A 24853-nucleotide genomic window follows, 5' to 3' on the forward strand; every position below is an offset into this window, starting at 1 on the left:
GTGTTATTTGGCAATTCATGTGAAAATGCACTGAAAAGGCTGGGATGGGGACAGATCCCTACAGGAGTTTCTTGTGGATCCCTTACATTCTTTTAGTTTCCTGCTGTTCCCTGGAACTGTCAGCTTGGTCCTGAAGTATCACTTTGATAACTCATCATCTGTTGACAAAGCATCTTCAGTGTTGCCTTACTGGTATATACAACTGTTAAAAAACATGATCCTGAAAACTTTTAGCTGCAGTCTGGTTTGGGCATTGATTATAGGAGGAAGGACTTGATCATAGGTTATGCTTCCCCTGTACATGAATGGTAGAGCTTACTCTCCTGTGAGTATTGTTTGTAAAATAATGCTTTTCTACAATGTGTTGGAATTTCCAGGTGATTCCAGTGACTCACAATGTTACTGTCTTTTGGTAACAGAGTAAACTGGGTAATCTCTGTTAGCCCTTTCCCAGACTGCAGTTCTACTTCTGATGAATTGCCTGTGCGCTTTGAAGCAGTTTTGTAGCTCAGCCTTGCTCATTCAGAGCTGAGGATGGATGATCTGTGGCACTCTAAGTCGTTTTATTCACACTGCTCATAGTCAGTAGCTTTGTGATAGTAGATGTGGTGATGTGTAGGAATACTGTATAAACACTGTTTTCCTCTGTTTTATATACAGCATTCCTTTTCTTCCAGTGGCCTCATGCTTTCACCACTTTGATAGCACCACGAAATTCTTTGCAAAGGAAGTTTTTCCTATAAAACACAAGTGTGAAAAGCTGAGTTTGATTAGATTTCACCCTAAAGCTGTGCTCTTGGATGCCCTAGATTGCCCTATGTTACACTTTCACAGAATTTTGGAAGGTAAGGAGTGAGGAGATTGAAGCCATATTTATTCCAGTGCTTCAATAGAGTGATTAATTTAGCAACACTGTAAATTTCTATGTGCCTGTGTTTAGTTTAGGGCTACAGATGACAAAATGATTGGTTTCAGATGCAAGGCAGAGAAGTGTCCTTTTATATTATGAGCTTAATTCAAACTAGTAACTTCATGTTATTTCTTGGTACTGTAAAGTATCCTCTTGTGGGGTTTAAAACTACATCTAGCCTCTCAGGGTGTGCATTCTTAGTTCAGCAAATACCTTCTGTTTCTGTAAAGTTAGTATCTTAAATGTATCCGAGTAACTTAAGCATCCAGAGAGTTTGAAAGTGCTCAAATATTGCTTCAAAAGACCTTGTCAGGGTATTCTAAGCTTTTTGCTGAAGCCTCTACTGTTTTTGTTTGGATCCACAGCTAATAGAGTGCTTTCTCTGAAGATGTAGCTAATACCTTGTGAATGTTATAAAATCACATCAGATTTAATTATTTTGTTTCTTAATAAGAATTTAACAAAGTAAGTAAAGAATTAAAGTGTTTTTAATATTATGAGTCCATTCTGCTTAATACTTTCAACTAAGTGTTCAGTCTAATTGTGGATGTTGAATGAGATAAATGCTGAAACATCTGGCATATCTGCTTGGTACATTACAGTGCTGTGCAGAAACAACAGAACTGGCTTGTTGAGGATTAGCTTGGATATCAGAACTGTTACGATACATTGGAATGGTGCTCTGCCTGGACTAATTAGTTTTGCACAGTGTCTGATGACTTCCAGCATTCATTTTTCCCCCTGTATAGCTTTTGTCTTTAACTCTCTTTTGATAATGCCACACAAGTTCTGCTGCATAGTACAAGAGCATCAAGACCTCTGCATTTCCTTATGCTGAAGGAGGATTCAGGACAGCATTCCCTGATGACTACAGCAGGTACTTGGGGAGAGTTCTCATAAGCAAAGTAAGCTTATGGTACCGTGTCATGGGGTGACTTTACCTTTAAGATAGCTTTGAGAGCTAAAGAAGTTGAAGCTGCTGGTGGCTGATGGGAGTTTTTCTCCTGACCAATTATCGGTCATTTTTAAGAATTGACAGCAGTTTTGACCATTGAAAAGTGAGATCAACTTGTGAACACCGCCTTAAGATGTAAAGCCAGAGCTCTCTTGTTCTCTGTGTTTTCCGGCTTCTGACAAAGTAACAAGGCTCTGTCTTGGCCTCCTCCCCCACCCTCCAGACCGGACAAGGCCACAGAGGGTGGGGGGGGGAAGGGGAGAAGCAGAGCTGGCCAGCCTGGTTTAGTTTGTAGTTTCTGCTGCTGGACTGAAACCTGACACCATGAACACTTGCAGCTTTTCCAAGACTTTCATTCTTTTACTACCTGGATAAAACGTACAGATTACTCCTTTTTTCCCCAAGAGACAGAGAGAGAGAGAGAGAGACAATCAACATGAAGAAGACAGTGAAGAAAAGAGTTAAGTTTTAGATGGGGAAGAGAGAATAAGGAGATGCTTTATAAGCTGAAATATTTTTCTGTTAAAGCTATGGAGATGGACAATAATGGTCTGAAAAAATCTCCTTTAATTCATGATAGAGTATATTGGGAAGAATGGAGTGTTCAAAGTGTGGATTTTGAGCAAAAAGTAGAGTAGTTGTGATACAGTGAGGTGCTGGAACAGAGTGGAGTGAAAATTTGAGGCCTTGAGGGCAATGAGAAAATTGTTTCCAGAAAAGCTCACAGAGACAGATGAAGAGGACTTCTGCCTTTGAATAACTTATCCTTAAAAAATGATAACCCTAGACTCATGGCCCATACACACTTCAGAGTGATGTGAAATGGGAGGAGTGAACTGATGGCAGATTTCCGGGCAGCTGGCATCAGAGAAATAGAAAACTAAAACAGAAATAGTTTTCTCATGAGAAACTCCATAGATTAGCAGAAGAAGACTTCTGTTTCTCTACAAAGACTGATAAATTGGGACTGTTTTGAACACCAAAGTTCCAAAGTTTTTTTGTCTCTATGTTGTCATGTGAACAAGGGAATGGTGGGTAGTGGGGGATAAAACGGTTTTCTGGTGTTCTTATTCTTGTAATTTTGTTAATAAACTTTCTTTATTCCTTTTAAGTTTTAAGCCTGTTTTGCTCTTGTTCTAATCCATATCTCACAGCAAGAAATAAGTAAGTTTTCTAGTAATTTTTTAGTTACTGCTTTTAAACCACGACACAGTGCTTTCACAGAAGCTTCAGTGTTCACCAGTTTGTAGTTGAATGATACTGTGAACAAAAAGTGATGTCCAGAGATAATGGTGATGCACCTGTATGCTAAGCCTGTATTAGGTCATCTTTATTTCTTCACTTCTATGCAGGGTTTCTAATTCCAGTCTTACAGGGGTTTTTTTCATTTTTGATATATTTCAGAACTTTAACTAAGTAAAATTTAATTACAGTTTAGTGCAATTCACTATTAAAAATCCATTGCATTCAGGACTGCATAGCTCCAGTTGCATGTTTGTCAACCCTTGCTTATTATACTGCTGTCAGAGCTGTCAGATACAAATAAATGTGTGAGCATGCCACATTGTCAGCCCCTTCTGCAAATTGTTTTCTTGTAGCTTGAGCTGAAAGAATGTAGACTTTGTAAATGCTCTGAAGCCTTTACTGTCTGCAGTGAGATGTCCAGTTCTTCTAAGGGCTTTAGAGGCCTTCACTCCAACACCTTCTAGTAAAGATGCAGCATAGTGGACTATGCTTCATGCACACTCCTGTCCAGTCCTTGCTGTCTGCTATCTTTGATGCTAGGTGGACAGCTGTAGTGGAGGTGTTAATGTAAGAGGCAGGTCATGCTGGCATGGTACACTCAGTTCTTGTTTTGCTTGACTATAGGGTCAGGGTAGAACTAGGCAGTATATGCTGGAGTGTATGCAAAGGGAAGTGTGGAGCTAGTTGCCTGTTATTCATAGTAAATTTCTGGAGAGAGCATCAGGATGTGGTTAATTAAATGGACTTCTTTTCATGCCTGAAGGTTGGTATGAAGGAAAGTTCCAAGATAGCTGCTGGATGAATTGTCAGAAGAACAGAATGTCTCTTTTTTTTTTCTGTGGTCAAGTAAATTGCCTTAGTAAAGCACAAAGTTTCCATGCAAAGTGAATAGATACCTAGTGTAGAGTTAGAGACTGATGCTTTGGGCAGTGGAATGGAGGGATGGAGGGAACATCTTGGCAGCAGTAGTCTCGAGTCACCAGAGGTGTACTAGAAGTCAGAAAGGCTGAGCTACAGTGGTAAAATACGAGAAGGCCTTCCATGACAGCTGCTCATATCTCTGTGTAAAGAAGAATGGGAAATGTTTGGAGCAGTTTAATCCTGGCATCAGCTTCATGGTGTTTTTGACAGTTGTTAGGCTTTGGCAGTAGAGGCAGCTGGCACTAAGAATATCTACAGTTGTACTGGGTGAGACCCTTAGAGGCCAATGGAAAATATTGGGAAAAGAATATATCAACATGAGCTTATGGTGAGATTTCCTGGAAGAATCTCCCAGCTTTAAATTACCTGTAGTTCTTGGACTGTCTGGGCTGTAGGCAGTGCATTGTTGTGCTTATCGTAGATTGTGTATGAATGTGTCTTGCATTGATATTTTATGATCTGGCATTAGCAATGACCTGTGGGAAGATGTTACATTGCTACAGTAAAGCTGTGCATTATGTAATGATTTTTTGTTATTGTTGTTTCCCGAGGCTGTCACTAGGGTTGTAGTGGCAGCCAGTTGTTGTCTGTGCTTTACAGAGGCAGATCATGAGTGCTTTTTGCAGAGGACATGAAAAAAGAGGAGGGGGATGTTGAATCACCTGGCAGTTGTTTGTTTTCTAGCCTGTTAAATAATTTTTTGTATTGAAATTGTTTCCTGCCTCTAGGTGTTTATGTCCTCTGTATGCTTTACAGTCCCTGTTTTATCTTTGGGACTCACATGAACCTCACCTGTGTGTGATAGCGTCGCAGTATTCTTGCATCTTGGGCTGTCTTGTTGTATCTTGTACTTTGTCTCCTGATTACTAACATGGGACTTGCCTGATGTTTTTGTGCTTTGAGGCTTCATCTGTGATCTTACGTTAATATGGAATCTAAGAGTTCCAGCTGCTTGTTTTCTGTTTAAAACACTTCTTTATCTATATGAAGATATATATCTATATATATCTTTATATATATATCATCTCATGTCAGCTTTGTTTCTTCATAAGCCTACATAAGGGCATATGTCAAATGTTGTCACATGCCATTTGGAAATCCAAGAAAATAATGGGTTTTCCTATGTGGTTCTTTGATTCTTCTAAGTAGCAATGAAAGCTGTTTATTTAAGACACTACTTCCATTTATGATAGTAATGTCAAGCTCTTGATATACTCATAGCTATTCGTTTAATGCATTGATTCTATTTTAGGCTATTTTGATTATTTTGAATGTCAAAGCTAATCCATTTAAATTAAAAAAAGAAAGATAACTGCTTATTGTATTGGTACAAATGCAGTATTGAGTGAGTGTGACTTTTGGTGAATACTGAATTACCAGAAATAGGTTTTGCTGTGAAGTATTTTCTATTAAAAAGTTTGGGACATGTTCTCCCTTCATAGTTGTGGATCAGGGAAGTCTCGGAGGAGTTAAGAAAATAAAATACTAGCTTCTCTACATATCATGCATTGAGATCACTTAACTTTCTCTGTACTCATCACTTAATTCACTTAACAGAAGCATGTTTTTGGGCTCTCGAACTAGTTTAGCCTTTCTCAGTCATAGCTTTACATCTCATTAGGTTGTTCTTTGTCATTGTTTTTTAGAAATCTCTGAAACACATTGTTCTTTTGGTTATGATTTTAAAGGAGTTTTTTCTATTATATGGCAAGCTGCAGCAGTACTTAAATCCAGAAAATACTTTTCCAGCTTTTTTTGACTTGCAGAGATGCTGACTTTGAATATGAAGGGTCTGTTGCCAGTAGTGCTTTGATGGGTGCATTTTGAGTTAAGAGTCTGCTGCTCAGAATTATGTCAAGAGTTACTTCTCTTTAATATTTCAGTGACTAATCTGATGTAATGGATACCTGAATACCATGGGCATAATTAGTCTCTCATCAGTAATGTGTTTTTGCTGTTGCAGTCTGACTTGTCTGGGATGTTAATCACTTGCTATCTTTGAGCATTTGGAAAATAATGTTATTGAGACAGGGATTTGGGGGTTCAGTGGTTTCATTTATTTGCATAGCAAGCTTGCTGATTCAGTCCCAAGGTTTAACATATGCCATTCTCCTTCACTGGTGCAACAAAATTATTGTGATTTTTCTTTTCATCAGGAGTAATGCACTTCAGAAACTTACGTAGTGGATCTGCCATTGCCATGTATTAAATTTGAGGTGTACATCTGTTATTTTTAGGTGTTATTTTTAGTTTTTTTTATCATGCAGCTTTTCCAAAGTCCATCCAGCCATTAGTAAGGTAACTGTTTGAGTTTTATTGGATTGACATAGTTTGCAAAAATAGATTAGTGTCTGATTTTCTTCAAAATGCAGACAAATTCTGTTACTTAGGTTTGGAAATTTACAGTACAAATCAATCCAACAGACTTGGTCTCTTGAGTGTATCAACTGTCAAGGTGTTCCTAAGAAGTAAAATCTAATTGGCAAGAAATTTGGTCTAAAGTTAGGATGGTCTCTGACTTGCATGACTGTGGGGCAAAGAGAAAGCTTAGAGAGGAAATAAGACAGTATGATCTCTTGTGGAAAAGGTACAATATATTTTGCAAGCTACTCTTAGTTTTGTGGATGAGAACAAAGTACTTTTTTCTTCCAATCTCTCCTCTGTAGCTAACTTTCAAAGTAAACTGAATTTGTATTTGAGTTTGGTGTTTAGTGTACCTGTCTGTAAAACCTTTCACAGCTCTGATTAATAAGTTCTATATAGTTGAGGTTCGTTGTTTTTTTTTAATTCTGCCTTCTGTACAGTTACAGTGATGAAGATAATTGCTATCTGAATAACGTAGTACTATGAGACTGATTTGGTGCAGCAGTACAGTCTGTGAACGTAGCACTGTGTTCTCATAGTTCCTCTCATCTGCGTGCTTAGAGCATTGCATAGGGCATAGAGTAGTAGTGCCTGAGCCTTACTGATGTTGAGGAGGACCAGTATACAAAGGTAAAGGCATCTGATGTGTGTTATGAATGGGAATGTAAAGAATTGTAGTTCATCTCTTCTTGGTCATAGTTGTATTTTAGCCCCTTTTGCACATGTCTTAATCTTAGATCATATTGGGAGAAGTCTGTCTGAGAATGCATTATTGCGTTCACATACACACTCTCTCTCTGTCCCTGTGTGTATATATATATTAATCTATATCTCCCCCTTTATTTCACTGAACTGTGTTCCTTAGACAGTTTCCTGCTTTAGACTGTAAGACTGATTTCAACTATTGAATGCATTTAATTGTTGTAGTGTGAGATTTCACCTGCATTTCCATGATAGTGCAATTGTGCTTTGCCCTAGTCATAGGTGAAGGTACAGTTCAACAGATTTCCAAAATACGTGCAGTGACTGATGTGCATTTCATCATTTAGTCTAGAGACAGTGAAGTCGTATGTGTTTTGGAATTCATGTTTCACCGAAGGAATTTTATTCTATGTATGTATTCTATGTATTGTAACCTTTATTTCAACAGAGACTCTTTTGAGATGCTGCCTTTACTTCCCCCTTCTTTACATCCATTTTCTACACATCTGTAGTGTTAGACCCCCATGCTTTAACTGTGGCATCTCTTCTTTCCTTTTATAAGGATACTTGGATGATGTGTTAGCCTTCAGATAGAAAAATATTTATTTTAATAAGTAAAAAATGTTATTAAAAAGCATTAGTTATTCCACATAAAAGATGCAATCATGTTTCTATCTGTTCCTTTAGAAGAAATTAATAGTGCTTAGTAGTGTAGTCACGTTGAAATGGAACCACATGCTTTCTTGAGGGAACAAAGTCTCTGTAGCTTTTCATTTGCTTTCTAGTTTGTTGATGTTTGAGAATTTAGTTTCACTGCATTGAAGTTAGCCCTTGAAGTAATAAGTCAGTCTTATGTATAATAATGTTTGTAGTAAATGAGTAAAATGGATGATCTCCTGTCGTGGTTTTAAACTAGTAACTAAAAACTTACTTATTTTTTTGTTGTGAGATATGGATTAAAACAAGAGCAAAACAGGCTTAAAACTTAAGAGGAATAAAGACAGTTTATTAACAAACTACAAGAATGAGAATACCAGAATAAACTTTCAGAAAATCCTCTTATCTTCTACATCTTAACTATTTCTCTGTACACATGACAACATAGAGACAAATAACTTTAGGACTTTGGTGGTTAAAAACAGTCTTAATTCTTGCTACAGTCTTTCATCAGTCTTTGTAGAGAAACAGAAGTCTCTTTCTGTTAGCTTACGGAGTTTCTCACGAGAAAACTATTTTTCATTATAGTTTTCTATTTCTCTAATGCCAGCTGCTCGGAAATTTGTCATTAGATCTTCTCATTTTACATCTCTAAGGTGTGTATGGGTCACAGAGTTTAGGAATCTTATTTTTAAGGATAAGTTATTCAAAGGCAGAAGTCTTCTTCATTTGTCTCTGTGAGCCTTCCTGGAAAACAGTTTTCTCTTTGCCCCCAAAGCTTTAAAATCTTCACTCAACTCAATTCTAGCAACTCACAGTATCACAAGCACTCTCTCTCTCTCTCTCTTCTGCTCAAAAGTTACACTTTGAATATCTCATTCCTCCTAATACTCTTATCATGAATTAAAGGAGTCTTTTTATACTATTATTGTCCATTTCTATAGCTTTAACAGAAAGATATTTCAGCTGTAAAGCATCTCTTTATTCTCTCTTTCTTATTTAAACTTAACTTTTTTCTTCACTGTTTTTGGTGGTTCTATGATGTCTTTTCTATGTTGATTGTCTCTCTCTCTGTCTTTCTGAGCAAAGGAGTAATCTGTATGTTTATCTAGGTAGTAAAAGAATTAAAAGTTTTAAGAAAACTGCAAGAGTTCATGGTGTTAAGTTTCAGTCTAGCAGCAAAAACTGAAAACTAAGCTCGGCTGACCAGCGCTGCTTCTCTTCCCCCTCCCCCCCCCCCCTCTACCGCGGCCTTGTAGGCCTGGAGAGGGGGGGGAGGAGGCCGAGACAGAGCCTGCTACCTTGTCTGAAGCCGGAAACCAAAGAGAGCAAGAGAATTCTGTCTGTACTTCTTAAGGGGGTGTTTACAAGTTGAATTCACTTTTTAATGGTCAGATCTGCTGTCAATTCTTGGAAATGACTGATAATTGGTCAGGAGGAAAAACTCCCATCAGCCACCAGCAGCTTCAACTTCCTCTCCCTCCAAGCTGTTTTAAAGGTAAAGCTACTCCATGACATTCCACCCCTTCAACTTGTGATAAACGGGCCAGGAGACCAGCTCCTTTTAAAAAGGCCTTTATTAAGCAGCACAGCTCTGGGGTGGGGGCCCGAGGGGTCGCGCACACCGCCACTGCTCCCACTGGACACCGCAGAAGAGGAGGATCCGTGCAGCTCTGTCACTAGGGCAGAGCTGGGCCTTCCTTCCTCACGGGAGTCCCCGGGAAGACTCGTTCTTTCAGGCTCGTAGTCTAGGCTGTCATCCCAGTCGAGTCTCCTCGAGGTTACGTCGGCCTCTGGAAAGAAGTCAGGGGACTCCTCTGGGTCTTCCTTGTTAGATGGTGCTGGTTCTATTCCTTCCCTTTTGCGTGGCTCGTTGTTTTGGGGTTTTTTCCAGTCTGGGTGCATCCCATAAGTCTCTGGTCTCTCTCGTTTGCATAAAAGTCAGTATGTCATCTTCCTCCTCAGAGCGGTACAGCAACTTGGGAAAGGGATACAATGTTGCCATGTGGGAGTCTAGGAGCAGTGGGGGCAGTGCCTGGCTGAACACAGAACAAGAAACACAGGGTACAGCAACTTGGGAGAGGGGGCAGGGCCTGGCTGAACAAGGAACAAGAAATACGGGGTACAGCAATTTGCGACAGGGGTACAAGGTAAGTAAACCTGGGACAGGGGTACAAGGTAAGTAAGGAGTTTACAAACAGCAACTGTAACATATTATTCTTAACAATATCCCCCCTCTTATATTTTGATCGGGCTCTAGCCCGCATCAACCATTAACTTCTGGCTCTTGGGAATATTTATCTCTTAATTCTCGATATTGCTCATATATTTCCCTGGCAGTTTTGTGCTCTGGATCCTGACTTTGAGTCTCCATTAACATGATCCTGGCCTGCTTCTTATCTTTTATTTCAGGGATCTGGATGCTTGCTTGTACTGTGGTAGTCACTGTCTTGATTAGGCAGGGGAGTAAACAGGGCAGGAACAAGAAACTTACAAATGCACAGACAGCAATAAAGACTATTTTTTTCCACCACCCTTTTTTGAAGGACCAAAGGTCATTCCACCAGTCTGAGTTCACCAGAGGAGTCCATTCCTGGGTGCCCACATAAGCTATCTTTTGTATTTCTTTTGAGATGTTTTTGATTACCTCACTCTTATCATCTATCTCCAGGCAACATTCAGAGGAATTAAACTTTCCACAAATGCCTCCTTCATCTGCCAATAGGTAGTCCACCGCCAGCCGAATCTGATAGACTACAGCCCTGGTTTGTGCCAATTGTGTGCTGATGTGGTCTAAAGCAAGGGCAGTTCTGTTTGACACCACTTCTAATACTGCCTGGAGACGGATGATTCGGTTTAACATATAGACTGGGGTACGATACCCCCAGGATCCATCCTGGGCCCACGTGGCCGGTCCATATGTCTTAATTATTTCCTCAGGGGTCCAGATCTTCCCCTTCCATTTCTGATTGCTTCCTAGGTCCATTACATGCCTCCTCTTTCGACTGCCTTTTTTTAAGTCATCATACAAGGGGACTCCCAAGTATGACCCTGATTTCTTAGGTAGGAGGAAAAAAGCAGGCTTTATTATCCCTATTGTGCAGCTTCCTGCCCAATCTCCTGGGAGGTGGGTATATGCAGTGCTCCCACAAATCCAAAATAAATACTCAGGGGCCTTCCAGAAAGTGTCCTGTGTGTCTGTAGGATGTTCCCAGTATTTTGAGAGTTCTCTTAACCCCCAAAAAGGGTTTATCCCTTTTTCTGCGCACTCATACAGTTTGTACCCCTCATGATAAATACACCCCCTTTCCTTTCTCCCAGTGGCCCAGTACCTGTTTGGTTCTTGGGGGATCCACCTGCTACCTGAGTCTTTCACCGTCAGGTATCTTTTGCAGGCCATTTTTCCCACAGGGGTTTTGTATCTTCTTCCTGTCCTTTTAATGCATTCTTCCCCAATCACTCTTGCTTTCAGATCCCATTGTTCCTGTCCCCTGTTCCCTGTCTGGGGTTTTTGCTCAGTTAATTTCCACCTTAGAATGTCTAAAGGTGCCAGGCTGATCCCTTCCCAGGGCCAAATATCTGACATCTGGGCGTTCCCACATACCCAACAATTGGTTAAGTTTAACTCTCTGCTGATTCTCTCCATCAGGTCAATGAATAGGTTCTTACCTCGTGTTTCATCCAGATCACCTTTCCTTATCTTCAATTGTTTTTCTTTTATTACATCATTCAGTCCCTCCTGTTCAAAGCAGAGCCAGGATTCTCCTACAGGGCATTCTCCAAGCAGACGTTGCCTAAATGAGGCAGTATTTCTAGTAATCCAATATGTCTTTCCTTCCTCCTGACAGGTTTCCAATTTGGTGTGATCAAAACAGGTGGGATTGATGTTTGTGTGGACCCTCATCAGTGATCCTAGATCCTCTCCATCATATAGGGGATAGTAGCACTTTGTACATGCTTCTCCACTGTCCCCTATCCCAAGGCTCACCAGCTGGACCAACATCAGTCCACCTAAGAGTCCGGTATGAGCTAGTTTTGTTTTAGGGAGCTTCATGGCTCACCTTCCCTGTTAGCCTCACCCGGTCTTGCCTCTTAGGTCTTTTGGGGGATCAGGAGAGATGGTATGGTCCTTCTCCTCCCACCTTCTTCTTTAATTTAGTTGCCTTTTTGGAGAATGTCCTGTGGGAGAAGTTAATGGGTGGGGTTTTCATTCAACCAACTTTGCTAACATCAAAATTATTTTACAGCAACAACCACAAGAACTTTAAGAACACTCCCACTTAAACCAACTCACTCAGCAGAGTTCTGCAGTCTTTGTTTATATTCTTTCTCTCGCAGTCTGTTTCTGGCTGCCTCTTAAGAGTCACTCTTAGACTGGTAGGATCTGTAATGGCAGTCCACTTGGGAGAATTCGTGGGGGATTTTTCTGTGCCTTGTCCACAGTCAGGAGGAGGCGATACCGGTCCTTTTACACGTGAGACGTGAGTCCACCCCTTTTCTTGGGTCCGAATAGCAGCGTGGGTCACCAGCAGAACCTGGAAGGGACCTTCAAATTTCGGGGTTAAGGGGGTGTCTTTCCAGGATTTAATCAATACCCAATCCCCCGGATTGATCTGGTGGATGTTTGTGTCAAGTGGGAAGGTTTGGGGGAGATATCCTCTCTTTCTTAGGTTATTCAGGGTCCTCCCAATTGTCTCTAGGTACTTTTTAGCTATTTCTTCCCCTTCTATGTAATCTCCAGTGCTGTAAGGGGTCATTAGAAAGGGGAGCCCAAACATCATTTTGTATGGGGAGGCACCAAGGTCAGATCGTGGCCTGGTTCTGATTCTCAGGAGGGCGAGAGGCAAACACTTTAACCAGTTCATCTGGGTCTCAGCTATTAGTTTTGTTAACACATTTTTCAATGTCTTGTTCATACGTTCCACTCGACCCGAACTCTGGGGGTGCCATGGAGTGTGCAGTCTCCACTTTATTCCTAGAGCCTTTACAATGGCCTGTAAGGCTTGGGAGGTGAAATGGGATCCCCTGTCTGAGTCAATGGTATTCACTAGCCCATATCTGGGGATAATACTTTCCAGTATTACCCGGGCGACTTCTTCTGCTGTCTCTTTTTTTGTGGGGAATGCCTCTACCCAATGGGTTAGATGGTCAACTATCACCAATAGGTGTTTATATCCTTGTATAGGAGGCATTTCCGTGAAGTCTACTTGCACACTCTGGAATGGTCTCATGGCTAACTCTCTTCCCCCAGGTTCAGCCTTTCTCATTACTTTCTGGTTTACCTTCTGGCATATTACACACCCCTTTGTTATGGCCTTTGCTAGATCATAAACTCCCAAGCATAAGTTTTCCCTCAGAAAATGATCACACAACCCTTGGGTTCCCCAATGAGTCAGTTCATGTATCTCATTTAATATTTTCCGGGCTAAAGCCTTGTTCAGAAACTTTCGCCCATCTGAGGTTAACCATTCCCCTTGTTCCCCTTGAGACAATTCTAATTTTTTTATTACTTCCCACTCTTTCTTGGTAAATATTCTTTCCGTCCTCTTCAGTTACTACCTCATCCAGTTTAAAAATTTTCACCGATTCCTTTGGATCTAAGGCCACTTCTTTAGCTGCTTGGTCAGCAAGTCGGTTCCCTCTGCTTTCTAAGGAGTCTCCCTTCTGATGCCCCTTCATGTGGACCACTGCAATCTCTGTGGGTTTGGTCAAGGACTCTAATACTGATTTAATCAGCCCTTCATGTGCCAGGTTCTTCCCTTTGGAGTTCAGGTAGCCTCTCTCCTCCCAGATCTTACCAAAGGTATGGACTATCCCAAAGGCATACTTTGAATCTGTATAGATGGTTCCTTTTTCTCTCTCTAGCAAGTCCAGACCCCTCTTTAGAGCATGAACCTCACAGCACTGAGCTGACCAACTGGGGGGTAGTCTCCCTTTTTCTAGGACCTCTAGTTTTCCTTCCTCTACCTCTATGACCACTGCATACCCTGAATATCTTTTCCCCTCCACCACCCTGGAGGAACCATCAGTAAATAGTACCTTCCCATAGAGCAGGGGTACATCTCCCAGATCCTCCCTCACTTTGGTTTGGAGATTTACCAATTCTAAGCAGTCATGTTCTAATTCAGGCAGAGGCTCCCCTGACAAAAATTGTGCCGGGTTCAGGCCCTTGGAGGTTACTAGCTCCAAATTGCTAGTATCCATTAGGATGACTTCATATTTTAATATCCTGGCATCTGTCAGCCACTGCTGAGCCTTTCGGCTCAAGATTGTTTTTAAATCATGTGGTGTGTGGACTCTGATCTTACCCTGTAGGGTTAGCTTTTGGGCCTCTTCTATTAAAATGGCAGCAGCAGCTATTGATTGCACGCAGGTGGGCCACCCACGAGCTACTGGGTCCAGCAGTTTGGATAGATAGGCTATGGGCTTACGACATCCTCCCCATTCCTGGGTCAGAACCCCATATGCAGTCCCTTCTTCAGAGTTGACAAACAAATCAAATTCTTTCTTTAGGTCAGGCAGGCTTAAAACTGGTGCTGTGGACAGCTTAACCTTTAGCTGATTTAATTGCGCTTCATCTTCAGCTGTCCACTTTATGGGTTCACAATCAACCAGCTTTTCATAAAGAAACTTGACGCTCTGGGTATATTGTTCTATCCATAGTTTGCAATATCCAAAAAGGCCTAAGAGTTTTCTTATGTCTCTCTTTGTTTTTGGTGCAGGTATGGCTAGAATGCCTGATACTCTCTCTGGGCTCAGTTCCTTACTGCCCTGTCTTATTATGTGTCCCAAGTAAATGACTTTGGGCTCTACAAACTGTAATTTATTCCGGGACACCCTTAACCCTTTGGTCCCCAAGAAGTTTAACAGCCGCACACTGGTTTTTCTTACCCTGTCTTGATCTTCCCCTGATATCAAGAGATCATCAACATATTGTAAAATTTGGATGTCACCTTCGGGATCAAATTGGCTCAGTAATTCTTCTAACGCTTGCCCAAAAAGGTTCGGAGACTCTGTAAAGCCTTGAGGCAACCGAGTCCACCTTAGCTGTTGTTTTCTTTTCTTTTCAGGATATTCCCATTCAAAGGCAAACCAATCACGGCATTCTTCTGCTAGGGGACATGCCCAGAATGCATCCTTTAGATCGATAACTGTGAACCAAACATGTTCATTGGGTACTTGACTCAGGAGGGTGTATGGATTCGACACCACTGGGTGCCTGGTAACAGTCCTCTTATTCACTTCCCTCAGGTCTTGGACTAACCGGTACTTCCCTTCTGCTTTTTTTTAACAGCCAAAATCGGGGTGTTATGGGGGGACATGCATGGCTCTAAAATGCCTTCTGCCAGCAGGTGATCAATAACTGGGGCCAATCCTTTTCTGCTCTCTAGGGACATTGGGTACTGCCTGATCCTGATAGGAGGGGTTTTCTTCTGGATTTCAATCTTTATTGGGGAAATATCCAAACTTCCCTTCTTCCGCCCAAACCTCAGAGTTAATCTCTTCTATATCTTTGGTTGTTAGCTTCATCATATGGACCACCATTTTTCCGTTCACTGGTATTACTCCCACTCCCAGTTGTACCTGCAAGTCTCTTCCCAGCAAGTTAGTCTCTAAGTCTGGTAGGTACACAAAGTCTGCATAGCACTGCCGAGAATTTCCTTTCACTTCAACATTTTTTATCACAGGAGCTATGAAGGGTTTTCCCTCAGCTCCTGACACTTCACAAACTTTGTTGCTTAAAAACATTCCAGTTGGGAGCTTGTTCAAACTTGAATGGTCTGCTCCCGTGTCTGCTAAAAATTCTACTTCCTCACTCTGGGGACCTACCTCAAGGTTTACCAGGGGCTCTTCTCGGTGTTTCATCGGGTCCCCTATTACATATAGCCCCCGACACCCCTAATCACGACTTTCCTCTCCCCTTAAGATTTTCTCCATGACATCCTGCTCTCTAGCTATTTCCTCATCCAGGGATAATTTCTTGCAGTCTCTTTTGAGATGTCCAATCTCTCCACAGTAGTAACACCTCCCACTCACTCGAGAGTTCCTAGGGTTGGTCCATGGAGACATAACCGATTTCTTCCTATCTCCCTCAAACTGGGACTTTGGCTTTCCATCACTTTGTTGATTCCTATCTGTCTGATCCTTGTCTGCCCTAACAATCTCCCGGGCCACCGCCACCATGAGCTTTGTCCTTGTCTTCGTCTTCTCCTCTTCTCTCCTCAAGTAGACTTTTAGAGCTTCTTTTAATAGCTCATTGATCCCCTTTTCTTGCCAGTCCTCTAGTTTTTCAAGCTTCCTCCTGATATCAGGCCAGGACTTAGTCACAAACTGCACTTTTAATAACACCTGGCCCTCAGGGCTGTCAGGGTCTATGTTTGAATACAGCTGAAAATTTCTCCTCAACCTATTCAACCAGGTGGCTGGAGTCTCGTCCTTCTCCTGGGTCCCATCAAAGGCTAGTTTTGTGTTATTACCCCGGGGAACTGATTCCTTAATACCCTTCACTATTAGGGACCTGTAGTCCCTCATGTTCCGCCTTCCCTCCTCCCTGTTAGGATCCCACCCTGGATCTACTTGTGGGAGTTTATACTCTCCTGGGAGTCCTGATCTATTCTCCCTTTCCCAGATTCGTATCCCCGCAGTACGGATCATGGCTACCTCTTCAGGGTTAAATAAGATGTTTAAAATAGAGTTTAACTCCCCCCAGGTGTAAGTATTTGGACCCAGGAACTGGTCTACCTGGTTGGCTATCCCTACTGGGTCTTCAACTAAGTTCCCTAGCTCTTTCTTGAATCCCCGGACTTCTGAAGCTGTCAATGGGGCATTGACAAACCCTACCCCTCCAGCTACTCCTCCCATAGGGACTTCTCTCAGGGGAAGGAGCTTAGTTGTCTTAGATCGTGTGTGACAGTAGGGTCCATCTCCAAAATCTTGTTCTTGACTAGGGGTGGGAGTCTTAGGGAGCTGCTGGTTGTTAGGAGGAGGAGGATTGGTATTAAATTTGGGGGTACTCAGCTCCCAGTTGGGAGGGGGCAAAGGGACAGTACTAGGCGAGGGAGAAGAAACTTGGTCTGATGTAGGGGTTTCTGGAGGTAAGGGGGAGGTAGGAAGTAGATTAGAAAGGACTGGGGCCACCAACGGTGGTGGGGTTGAGGAAAAGGGTATCGGGATAGTAGAGGAAGCTGAAGATGTGGAAGGGGATTGGTTTGGGCAGAAAGGGTTTGAATCGGGTGTACCAGGGTTTTGTGGGGGTGATGCAGAAGGGGAAAAGGTCGGGGAATTGGGTGAAGAAGTCTGGGGTGCTGTTGGGTATGTAGGAGGAGGGGGTAGATGATCTAGGGGGTCCCATTTACTACCTGTTTCGCTAGCTTCTTTTTCTTGCTTCTTACTTTCTTTCCCTTCCCCCTTCTCTTCCTTCAACTTACATACTTTCACCATCTCTGTGTCTGCTCTTTGTTTCAGCCACAAGGCTGCATAACTGATCTCTTCTGGACTTGAGCCTCTTCTGGTTTTCAGATACTGGTACAGTTGGGAGCACATCCAAGGATCTTTAGTACCATACCAAGGCCACTGTCCTTGTATCTCTAGTTTGGGCCAGACCTCTATACAGTAATGGATCATCTTGATCCGGTCCAGGCCCTTGGTGGCCTCTTGTGCATCCCAGCAATTTAACATTTGCCCTAGTGGGCTATCGGGGGGAATGGTTCTGGTGGCCTCTTCATTCCCCTTGGGACCTACTCTCTTACTTAAACACTGTCCCATTGCTCCTCCTACCTCTGGACCTTCACTTAAAACTTACGGTGCCTTTTCCTGAATAAAACTGGAACTGACAGACAACACAACTTCCAACCAACTTAAAACTGGCTCTTACTTAAATTAAACTTTATAAAGGTGCTCCTACTCAAACTGAAAATTTCTAATGATGGACAACTAACCTTTCAAACCTCAACAAAAACTCACACTTTAGGAACTTACTCTCTCCTTTCACACTAGGGAATACACTCAATCTTCTCACACAAGAATCCACACCCTTTCTTACACTCGGCCGGCCTTCCACTCACACTTTGAATTTTCTGGGGCTTGCAGTCTCCGCTTGCCCCGGGGGTTAGGTCCCAGCGGGGCTTGCAGGTTCCGCTTGCCCCTCCCTACACCCCAGTCCCGTTCCCCTCGCGCCTCGCCTCCCTGACCCTCTTGCCAGCGAAGACTATGAGCACTCCTGGGTCGACGTCGAGGGGACCCTAGCACTAGACGCTCCTGGGACCTTCCCCCGTCCCTGTCTCAGTGCCGTCCACAAGATTTGGTCAGCAGGGCTCACCCCGGAACTCCCTGCCCCTCCGCTCCCTGACTATCCCCCTTCCCCAGTGAGAATAGCTTCTGCGCGAGGGCTGACTGTAAGTGAGTGGTGGGAGAATTCCCCCTTGCCTCCTAGCCGCTCCGCCCACCAGGGAATGGCTTCGGCTAAGGGATGCGTGAGTGTATTACTCTAGCTGCCTCGCCCGCCCGCGCAGACTATCTGCCCCTGTGCTCTCCGGCAGCAGGTTAACGACCTCCCTTCTCAGGAACCCCCTGAGCCGAGACTGAGCCGCGACAACTAGAGCCTTTCAGCACGTCCTGTGTCACAGACCCTGGGAAGCGAGGGCCCTTCGCTGACCGCCTGGTGCCGGTAGGGCCTGGGGACCCCCAATTCCAATTCCCCGGTCAGGTCGTCTGAGTACCCAAGCGGGGGGGGTGTGTTCACTCACACCGAACCTAGGCACCCCCACACACCACCCCGGGAGTTACCTAGATTGCCTGCGTGTGACTCTCACTCACCTAGGCCTTCCACACGCCCGGAGCAGCCTAGGCTGTTTAGCCCTTTTCAGTAGAGGGGCCTACCCCTATGTGCGCCACTCACTCTCTTAGGTACCCTCTGCGCACTCAGAGGGGGGCTTTTATCCCCAGGAGACGCCTCACTCGTTTCTCTGGGCCCAAGTGAGCCTCTTTCGCTTCCTGCCGTTCCCGGCCGGCCCCCTCGCGGGAGTCCGGAACCGCGGTACTGGGCAGTCCGCACTCGCCCCGGGGGTCTGAGCTGCCAGCCCCCGTCTCACTCACACATCCACTCACTCGCCTCCTACTCCCGCCACCGGTGGCTTACCCAATCTGGCGCTCTTCTGCGATGTCGATCCCAGGCTGTTCTTCTGGGTCCGGTATAGCCAGCTGTCCCCCGGAGGCCCAATAGGGTGGGCGGCCGTCCCGTCCCTGGTCTTCTTCAGGGCGTGGCTATCCCGGACGAGCCCCCAAGCTGTGATAAACGGGCCAGGAGACCAGCTCCTTTTAAAAAGGCCTTTATTAAGCAGCACAGCTCTGGGGTGGGGGCCCGAGGGGTCGCGCACACCGCCACTGCTCCCACTGGACACCGCAGAAGAGGAGGATCCGTGCAGCTCTGTCACTAGGGCAGAGCTGGGCCTTCCTTCCTCACGGGAGTCCCCGGGAAGACTCGTTCTTTCAGGCTCGTAGTCTAGGCTGTCATCCCAGTCGAGTCTCCTCGAGGTTACGTCGGCCTCTGGAAAGAAGTCAGGGGACTCCTCTGGGTCTTCCTTGTTAGATGGTGCTGGTTCTATTCCTTCCCTTTTGCGTGGCTCGTTGTTTTGGGGTTTTTTCCAGTCTGGGTGCATCCCATAAGTCTCTGGTCTCTCTCGTTTGCATAAAAGTCAGTATGTCATCTTCCTCCTCAGAGCGGTACAGCAACTTGGGAAAGGGATACAATGTTGCCATGTGGGAGTCTAGGAGCAGTGGGGGCAGTGCCTGGCTGAACACAGAACAAGAAACACAGGGTACAGCAACTTGGGAGAGGGGGCAGGGCCTGGCTGAACAAGGAACAAGAAATACGGGGTACAGCAATTTGCGACAGGGGTACAAGGTAAGTAAACCTGGGACAGGGGTACAAGGTAAGTAAGGAGTTTACAAACAGCAACTGGAACGTATTATTCTTAACAATATCCTGTGACCGGGGTACAAGGTAAGTAAGGAGTTTACAAACAGCAACTGTAACATATTATTCTTAACAAACTTGTAAACACCTACTCAAAAATTATCAATTATATTCAATATACAACTTAAAAAACTAATAAATTGACAGAAAAGAAGAAACAAATATTTACTACTTTCTACTTCTAGATTTTACTATCACTGCTATATAAACTTAAGACAATCATGCTTTGCTCTTACTTAATCTTTTATCTTACAGTAACACTATTAATGTACTAGTTTAGATTTGCTAATTTTTGTTTTCCCGGCCAATGCACCAATTAAATGTCGTGGTTTTAAACTAGTAACTAAAAACTTACTTATTTTTTGTTGTGAGATATGGATTAAAACAAGAGCAAAACAGGCTTAAAACTTAAGAGGAATAAAGACAGTTTATTAACAAACTACAAGAATGAGAATACCAGAATAAACTTTCAGAAAATCCTCTTATCTTCTACATCTTAACTATTTCTCTGTACACATGACAACATAGAGACAAATAACTTTAGGACTTTGGTAGTTAAAAACAGTCTTAATTCTTGCTACAGTCTTTCATCAGTCTTTGTAGAGAAACAGAAGTCTCTTTCTGTTAGCTTACAGAGTTTCTCACGAGAAAACTATTTTTCATTATAGTTTTCTATTTCTCTAATGCCAGCTGCTCAGAAATTTGTCATTAAATCTTCTCTTCTCATTTTACATCTCTAAGGTGTGTATGAGTCACAGAGTTTAAGAATCTTATTTTTAAAGATAAGTCATTCAAAGGCAGAAGTCTTCTTCATTTGTCTCTGTGAGCCTTCCTGGAAAACAGTTTTCTCTTTGCCCCCAAAGCTTTAAAATCTTCACTCAACTCAATTCTAGCAACTCACAGTATCACAAGCACTCTCTCTCTCTCTCTCTTCTGCTCAAAAGTTACACTTTGAATATCTCATTCCTCCTAATACTCTTATCATGAATTAAAAGAGTCTTTTTATACTATTATTGTCCATTTCTATAGCTTTAACAGAAAGATATTTCAGCTGTAAAGCATCTCTTTATTCTCTTTCTTATTTAAACTTAACTTTTTTCTTCACTGTTTTTAGTAGTTCTATGATGTCTTTTCTATGTTGATTGTCTCTCTCTCTGTCTTTCTGAGAAAAAGAGTAATCTGTATGTTTATCTAGGTAGTAAAAGAATTAAAAGTTTTAAGAAAACTGCAAGAGTTCATGGTGTTAAGTTTCAGTCTAGCAGCAAAAACTGAAAACTAAGCTCAGCTGACCAGCGCTGCTTCTCTTCCCCCTCCCCCCCCTCCCTCTACCGCGGCCTTGTAGGCCTGGAGAGGGGGGGGAGGAGGCCGAGACAGAGCCTACTACCTTGTCTGATACCAAAAACCAAAAAAACCAAAAAAATTCTGTCTGTACTTCTTAAAAAAGTGTTTACAAGTTGAATTCACTTTTTAATAGTCAAATCTGCTGTCAATTCTTAGAAATGACTGATAATTAGTCAAGAAGAAAAACTCCCATCAGCCACCAGCAGCTTCAACTTCCTCTCCCTCCAAGCTGTTTTAAAAGTAAAACTACTCCATGACATCTCCTTTCTTAGAAATGTGCCTTTGAAGAAAAACATTACAAAAGTCTGAGAATGTCGTCCGAGTGGTATTTTAACCTAGGAACTAGAAGAGTGGCTGCCTTCTCTAAAACAGTAGAAGGGATAATTTTTTGATACACAGAATATGTTAATTCTGTTGCAGTAGTTCAGCCTGTAAGTGGGTACTGCTTGCTGAGCTTAGCGGTAAGAACATCAGTAAATGGTAGGTTCTTCCAGGCTGTTGAAATTAGCAACCTGAATAATGTAGCAAGTTGTAGTGGCTCAGATTTGCCAATTTGAGTTTCCTGGCCAATGCACCAAATAATGTGGTGGGCTTAGCACAGGCTAAAATCACCAGTGCACGTACTCATTTCTTGGTGTGAGATATGGATTAGGAGAAGGGAAAAAGAGTCTTAAAACTTAAAAGGTATAAAGAATTTTATTAGCAGAACTACAAGAATAAGAAACATCAGAATAAAACATCCATAACACCTTTCTTCCCCTTGCCCAACTTCCTTTTACAACTGACAATCTGGGATGTTAAAACGGTACCAACTATACAATAGTCTTTCATCAGTTCTTGTAGGGAAAGGACTTTTCTCTTGTCATGCCATGGAGACTTCTCCACAAGAAAGTTTGCTTGTGGCTTTTCATTTCCACAAATAGCAGCCACCCGGGCAAAAATTCTGCATTGTGACATTCCTCCCATTTTCACAGCCCTTCTAGAGGTGTGTTCATAGGCCATGAACTCATGGGGTACTGTTTTAAGGATGAGTTATTCAAAGGCAAAGGTTCTCTTCATCTGTCTCTATGATCATCCCTGTGAACAGAGGTTTTCTTCTCTCCCTGGAGGCAAAGAGTCTCCATCATTCTCATCTCTCTCTCTCTCTCTCTGTTTAAGCGTCTCATGGGATCACAGCTACTTCACTATCTGCTTCAGTTTGAATACTTCATTCCCCCATACTTTGATGAATTAACAGAGATATTTCAGTATATCACTGTCCATCTCCATGGCCCTATCAAAAGAATATTTCAGCCCCATTAGAGCATCTCCTCATTCTTCTTCCATCTGAGGCTTGACTCTCTTTACTGACCTTGGTGTTCTCATGTCGTCTTTCTACGTGTTGATCGCTCTTTTTCTGTCCCTGGAGAGAGGATTGAGGTTTGCCGGTCTCATTTGTGTAGTGAAAGGGTTAATATCTTTCCCAGTGGCCACAGCGGCGCTGGGCCCCTCCCTCCACCTGGCTGCTGCTTCGGGGGGCAGTCGGAGCTGTCCGTGGGGGCCAGGGAGGGAGAGCTCAGTGTTGAGGAGATGTCAGCAGCCGTGGCCCGGCTCAGCCTATCCCCTGCCTGGGAGCCGCTGGGGTCAGGCCTGGCTGCCCCCTCCTGGCTGCAGGGGAGCGGGGCCAGCCCCACCGGAGCTCAGCTACCTTTCGAAGCCAGAACCAAAGAGAGAGATTTCCCGGGCTTACGGTTTTTAAAATGTGGATCTCACAGAGGCAGAACTAATTTCTAAATGGTGTAAAATGACAGTACTCAGAACTAGCCAGCTATTGGCCTTTCCCAGGCACGGAAGAAGCTCCCAGCACCTTCTCTCAGCGAAGTCACTTCCATGGGTGTTTCTTACTTCTTTCCCCACATGTCAATCAATATGATTGACACAAAAGTACAAGTAACGGCTCTTCTGCATCCCTGTGTTCTAATCTTTGCCATCTTATATTAGGTAAGATGACAGAGCTTACCAACACATTTCTTTCCCAGTATTTATATAAATACAGTAAAACTGTTGTGAAAAAGTTGATTAAAAGGCCTACATTTGCTAGTAAAGTAAAACAATAGGAATCTTAAATGCCTGTTACAGAAGATTGCTAGGTACTGTGATGCTGTTGAGAATCCAAATTCTTTAAGAAGCCAGAAGGAACTTGAGAAGACTGACTTATCTGTATGTTAAAGGAAGCTCTATAAAAAGAAGAGTTAGAATGTTACTTGTATCTGCATGTACATCATGTGCTGCAGATGGAAATTGTGTTCCTAATGGTTAAAATACTGCCACAGTCCTGACTTAAGAAATGCTTATGAAAATCATAGAAGCTATGTGGACAAAATACTCAAAAACTATTCTTGTATTGTTGTCTGAATATTCCACTTTAGCTGTCTTTTTTTCAGACACTGCATTTTTCCTTCAGCTGGTAAGAAGTTATGCTGGGATTAGTCCGGAACAGCATACAGGATCTTGTTTTTATACATGGGAGCTGAGGTTTTTTTGTGACAGTGTTCCAGTAACCTTATCTGAGCAAGGATGTTTACAAAATTGCAAACTACTGTAACATTAAATTTTAAAAAAGCATCTCTGTTTTGAGAAGCTTCTTCAGGTGTAAACCAGAAGGTAAAATGCTAGCGTGGTTGTGCTGCCATATGCTGTTTATTATAGCATTGATTCTTATCTGGAAGGACATAGACTAAGAAGATGGTCTGTAAGAAGTAGAAACAGTTGAATTAAGGAAAACTGGAAAGAGCAAACAAAATAGACTTTTTATTAAGACAGAGGGTTGAGAACTGTTTTGCCAAATGCATTAAAGACCTGGAAGTCTTGCACATCAAAAGTAAGAAACTAGCCAATCAGTAGGGCTCAGAGAGAGACATATAAGGGCACCAGGGGGAACATAGATCATGTAGTCAGGCAATTGGAATTTTAAATTTTAGTAAGTGTTTAAATCCAGTCAGCAGAATGATACCTGTTATATACCTATGTATTGTGGTATATGCCAAAGAATTTCAGAGGAATTAGCCATGAGTATGGCTTGAACTCCAAAGGAGCTTTGATATCTAGACCTTTGCTATTGTCCCAAGCAGATTGAAACATTAAACCTTGTACTACCTTGCCAGTGCAAAGTAGAAAATATGAATCTGACTTCATATTAAAAAGCAGATGAGGGAAGGAAATGTAGATTAGTGATGAGTGATACTCTTCTGAGTCTTTCATAGGTGGTTAACAATTGTGACAGTGTTAATCGTTGGAAGAGATGCTCAGTGGGGCATCAAAGTGAGAGTACTTGTGTGTTGCCTCTTTTTTTGAGCTCACTGATGTGCTGGGGCTGCTGTGTGTGGTGGAGGTTGTGATGAGGATGGCTACTGTAAATTCATTTTTTTCACAGAAATGCCTAGATCTCTTGGAGTGGTTGGATGGGGCTGATACCATAAAAAACCAGAACTTCTTGCATGACCAAATATAAAGGAAGGGTCTAGTGCATGTTTTGATAAAGGTGGTTGTGTCTCACAGGTCTCATTTTCTTGAAGGATTCATTGTTAATCCATATTCCTCTGTTCAGTTTAATAACACAACTGCGGATTTTTTTTCAGAAGAATGTTCGAGATTCTTTTTGAAGACTTCGTAAAAACCAGACATTTACAAGTTTGCTGGGTTAGCTGCTTAGAAATAACCAAAGGAAAGAATAAATTATTTACTTTACATAAAGGAAAGTTACAAATAGAATTACTCACGACTCTTGCTCTATATGTTCATAAAT

At 42.7% G+C, this 24853-nt stretch overlaps 2 protein-coding genes across 6 annotated transcripts in view; one reads left to right on the forward strand and one right to left on the reverse strand.

Moving 5' to 3' along the window:
- TENT4A (terminal nucleotidyltransferase 4A) overlaps positions 1-24853 on the forward strand; it is an 80907-nt gene that overhangs the window by 6924 nt on the left and 49130 nt on the right. The window lies entirely within an intron of this gene.
- Positions 9314-19507, reverse strand: LOC147655582 (uncharacterized). Its single transcript, XM_086900639.1, has 2 exons — positions 18892-19507; positions 9314-12300 (listed from the first exon to the last, which is right to left on the reverse strand). Exons 1-2 carry the CDS (start codon positions 19409-19411, stop codon positions 12035-12037), a joined length of 786 nt encoding a protein of 261 aa, XP_086756765.1. The 5' UTR covers positions 19412-19507; the 3' UTR covers positions 9314-12034.

The sequence above is a fragment of the Cyanistes caeruleus genome, chromosome 1, assembly GCF_971803275.1.
Source record: "Cyanistes caeruleus chromosome 1, bCyaCae1.hap1.1, whole genome shotgun sequence".
NCBI lineage: Eukaryota > Metazoa > Chordata > Aves > Passeriformes > Paridae > Cyanistes > Cyanistes caeruleus.

Excerpts from the sequence above, each read along its gene's own strand:
- LOC147655582 (XM_086900639.1), bottom strand. The coding sequence starts at position 19,411 with ATGCACCCAGACTGGAAAAAACCCCAAAACAACGAGCCACGCAAAAGG. Across the intron at positions 12,301-18,891 it reads GCAGAAGAGCGCCAGATTGG|GTCCCTTCCAGGTTCTGCTG; the intron begins GTAAGCCACCGG and ends CGAAATTTGAAG.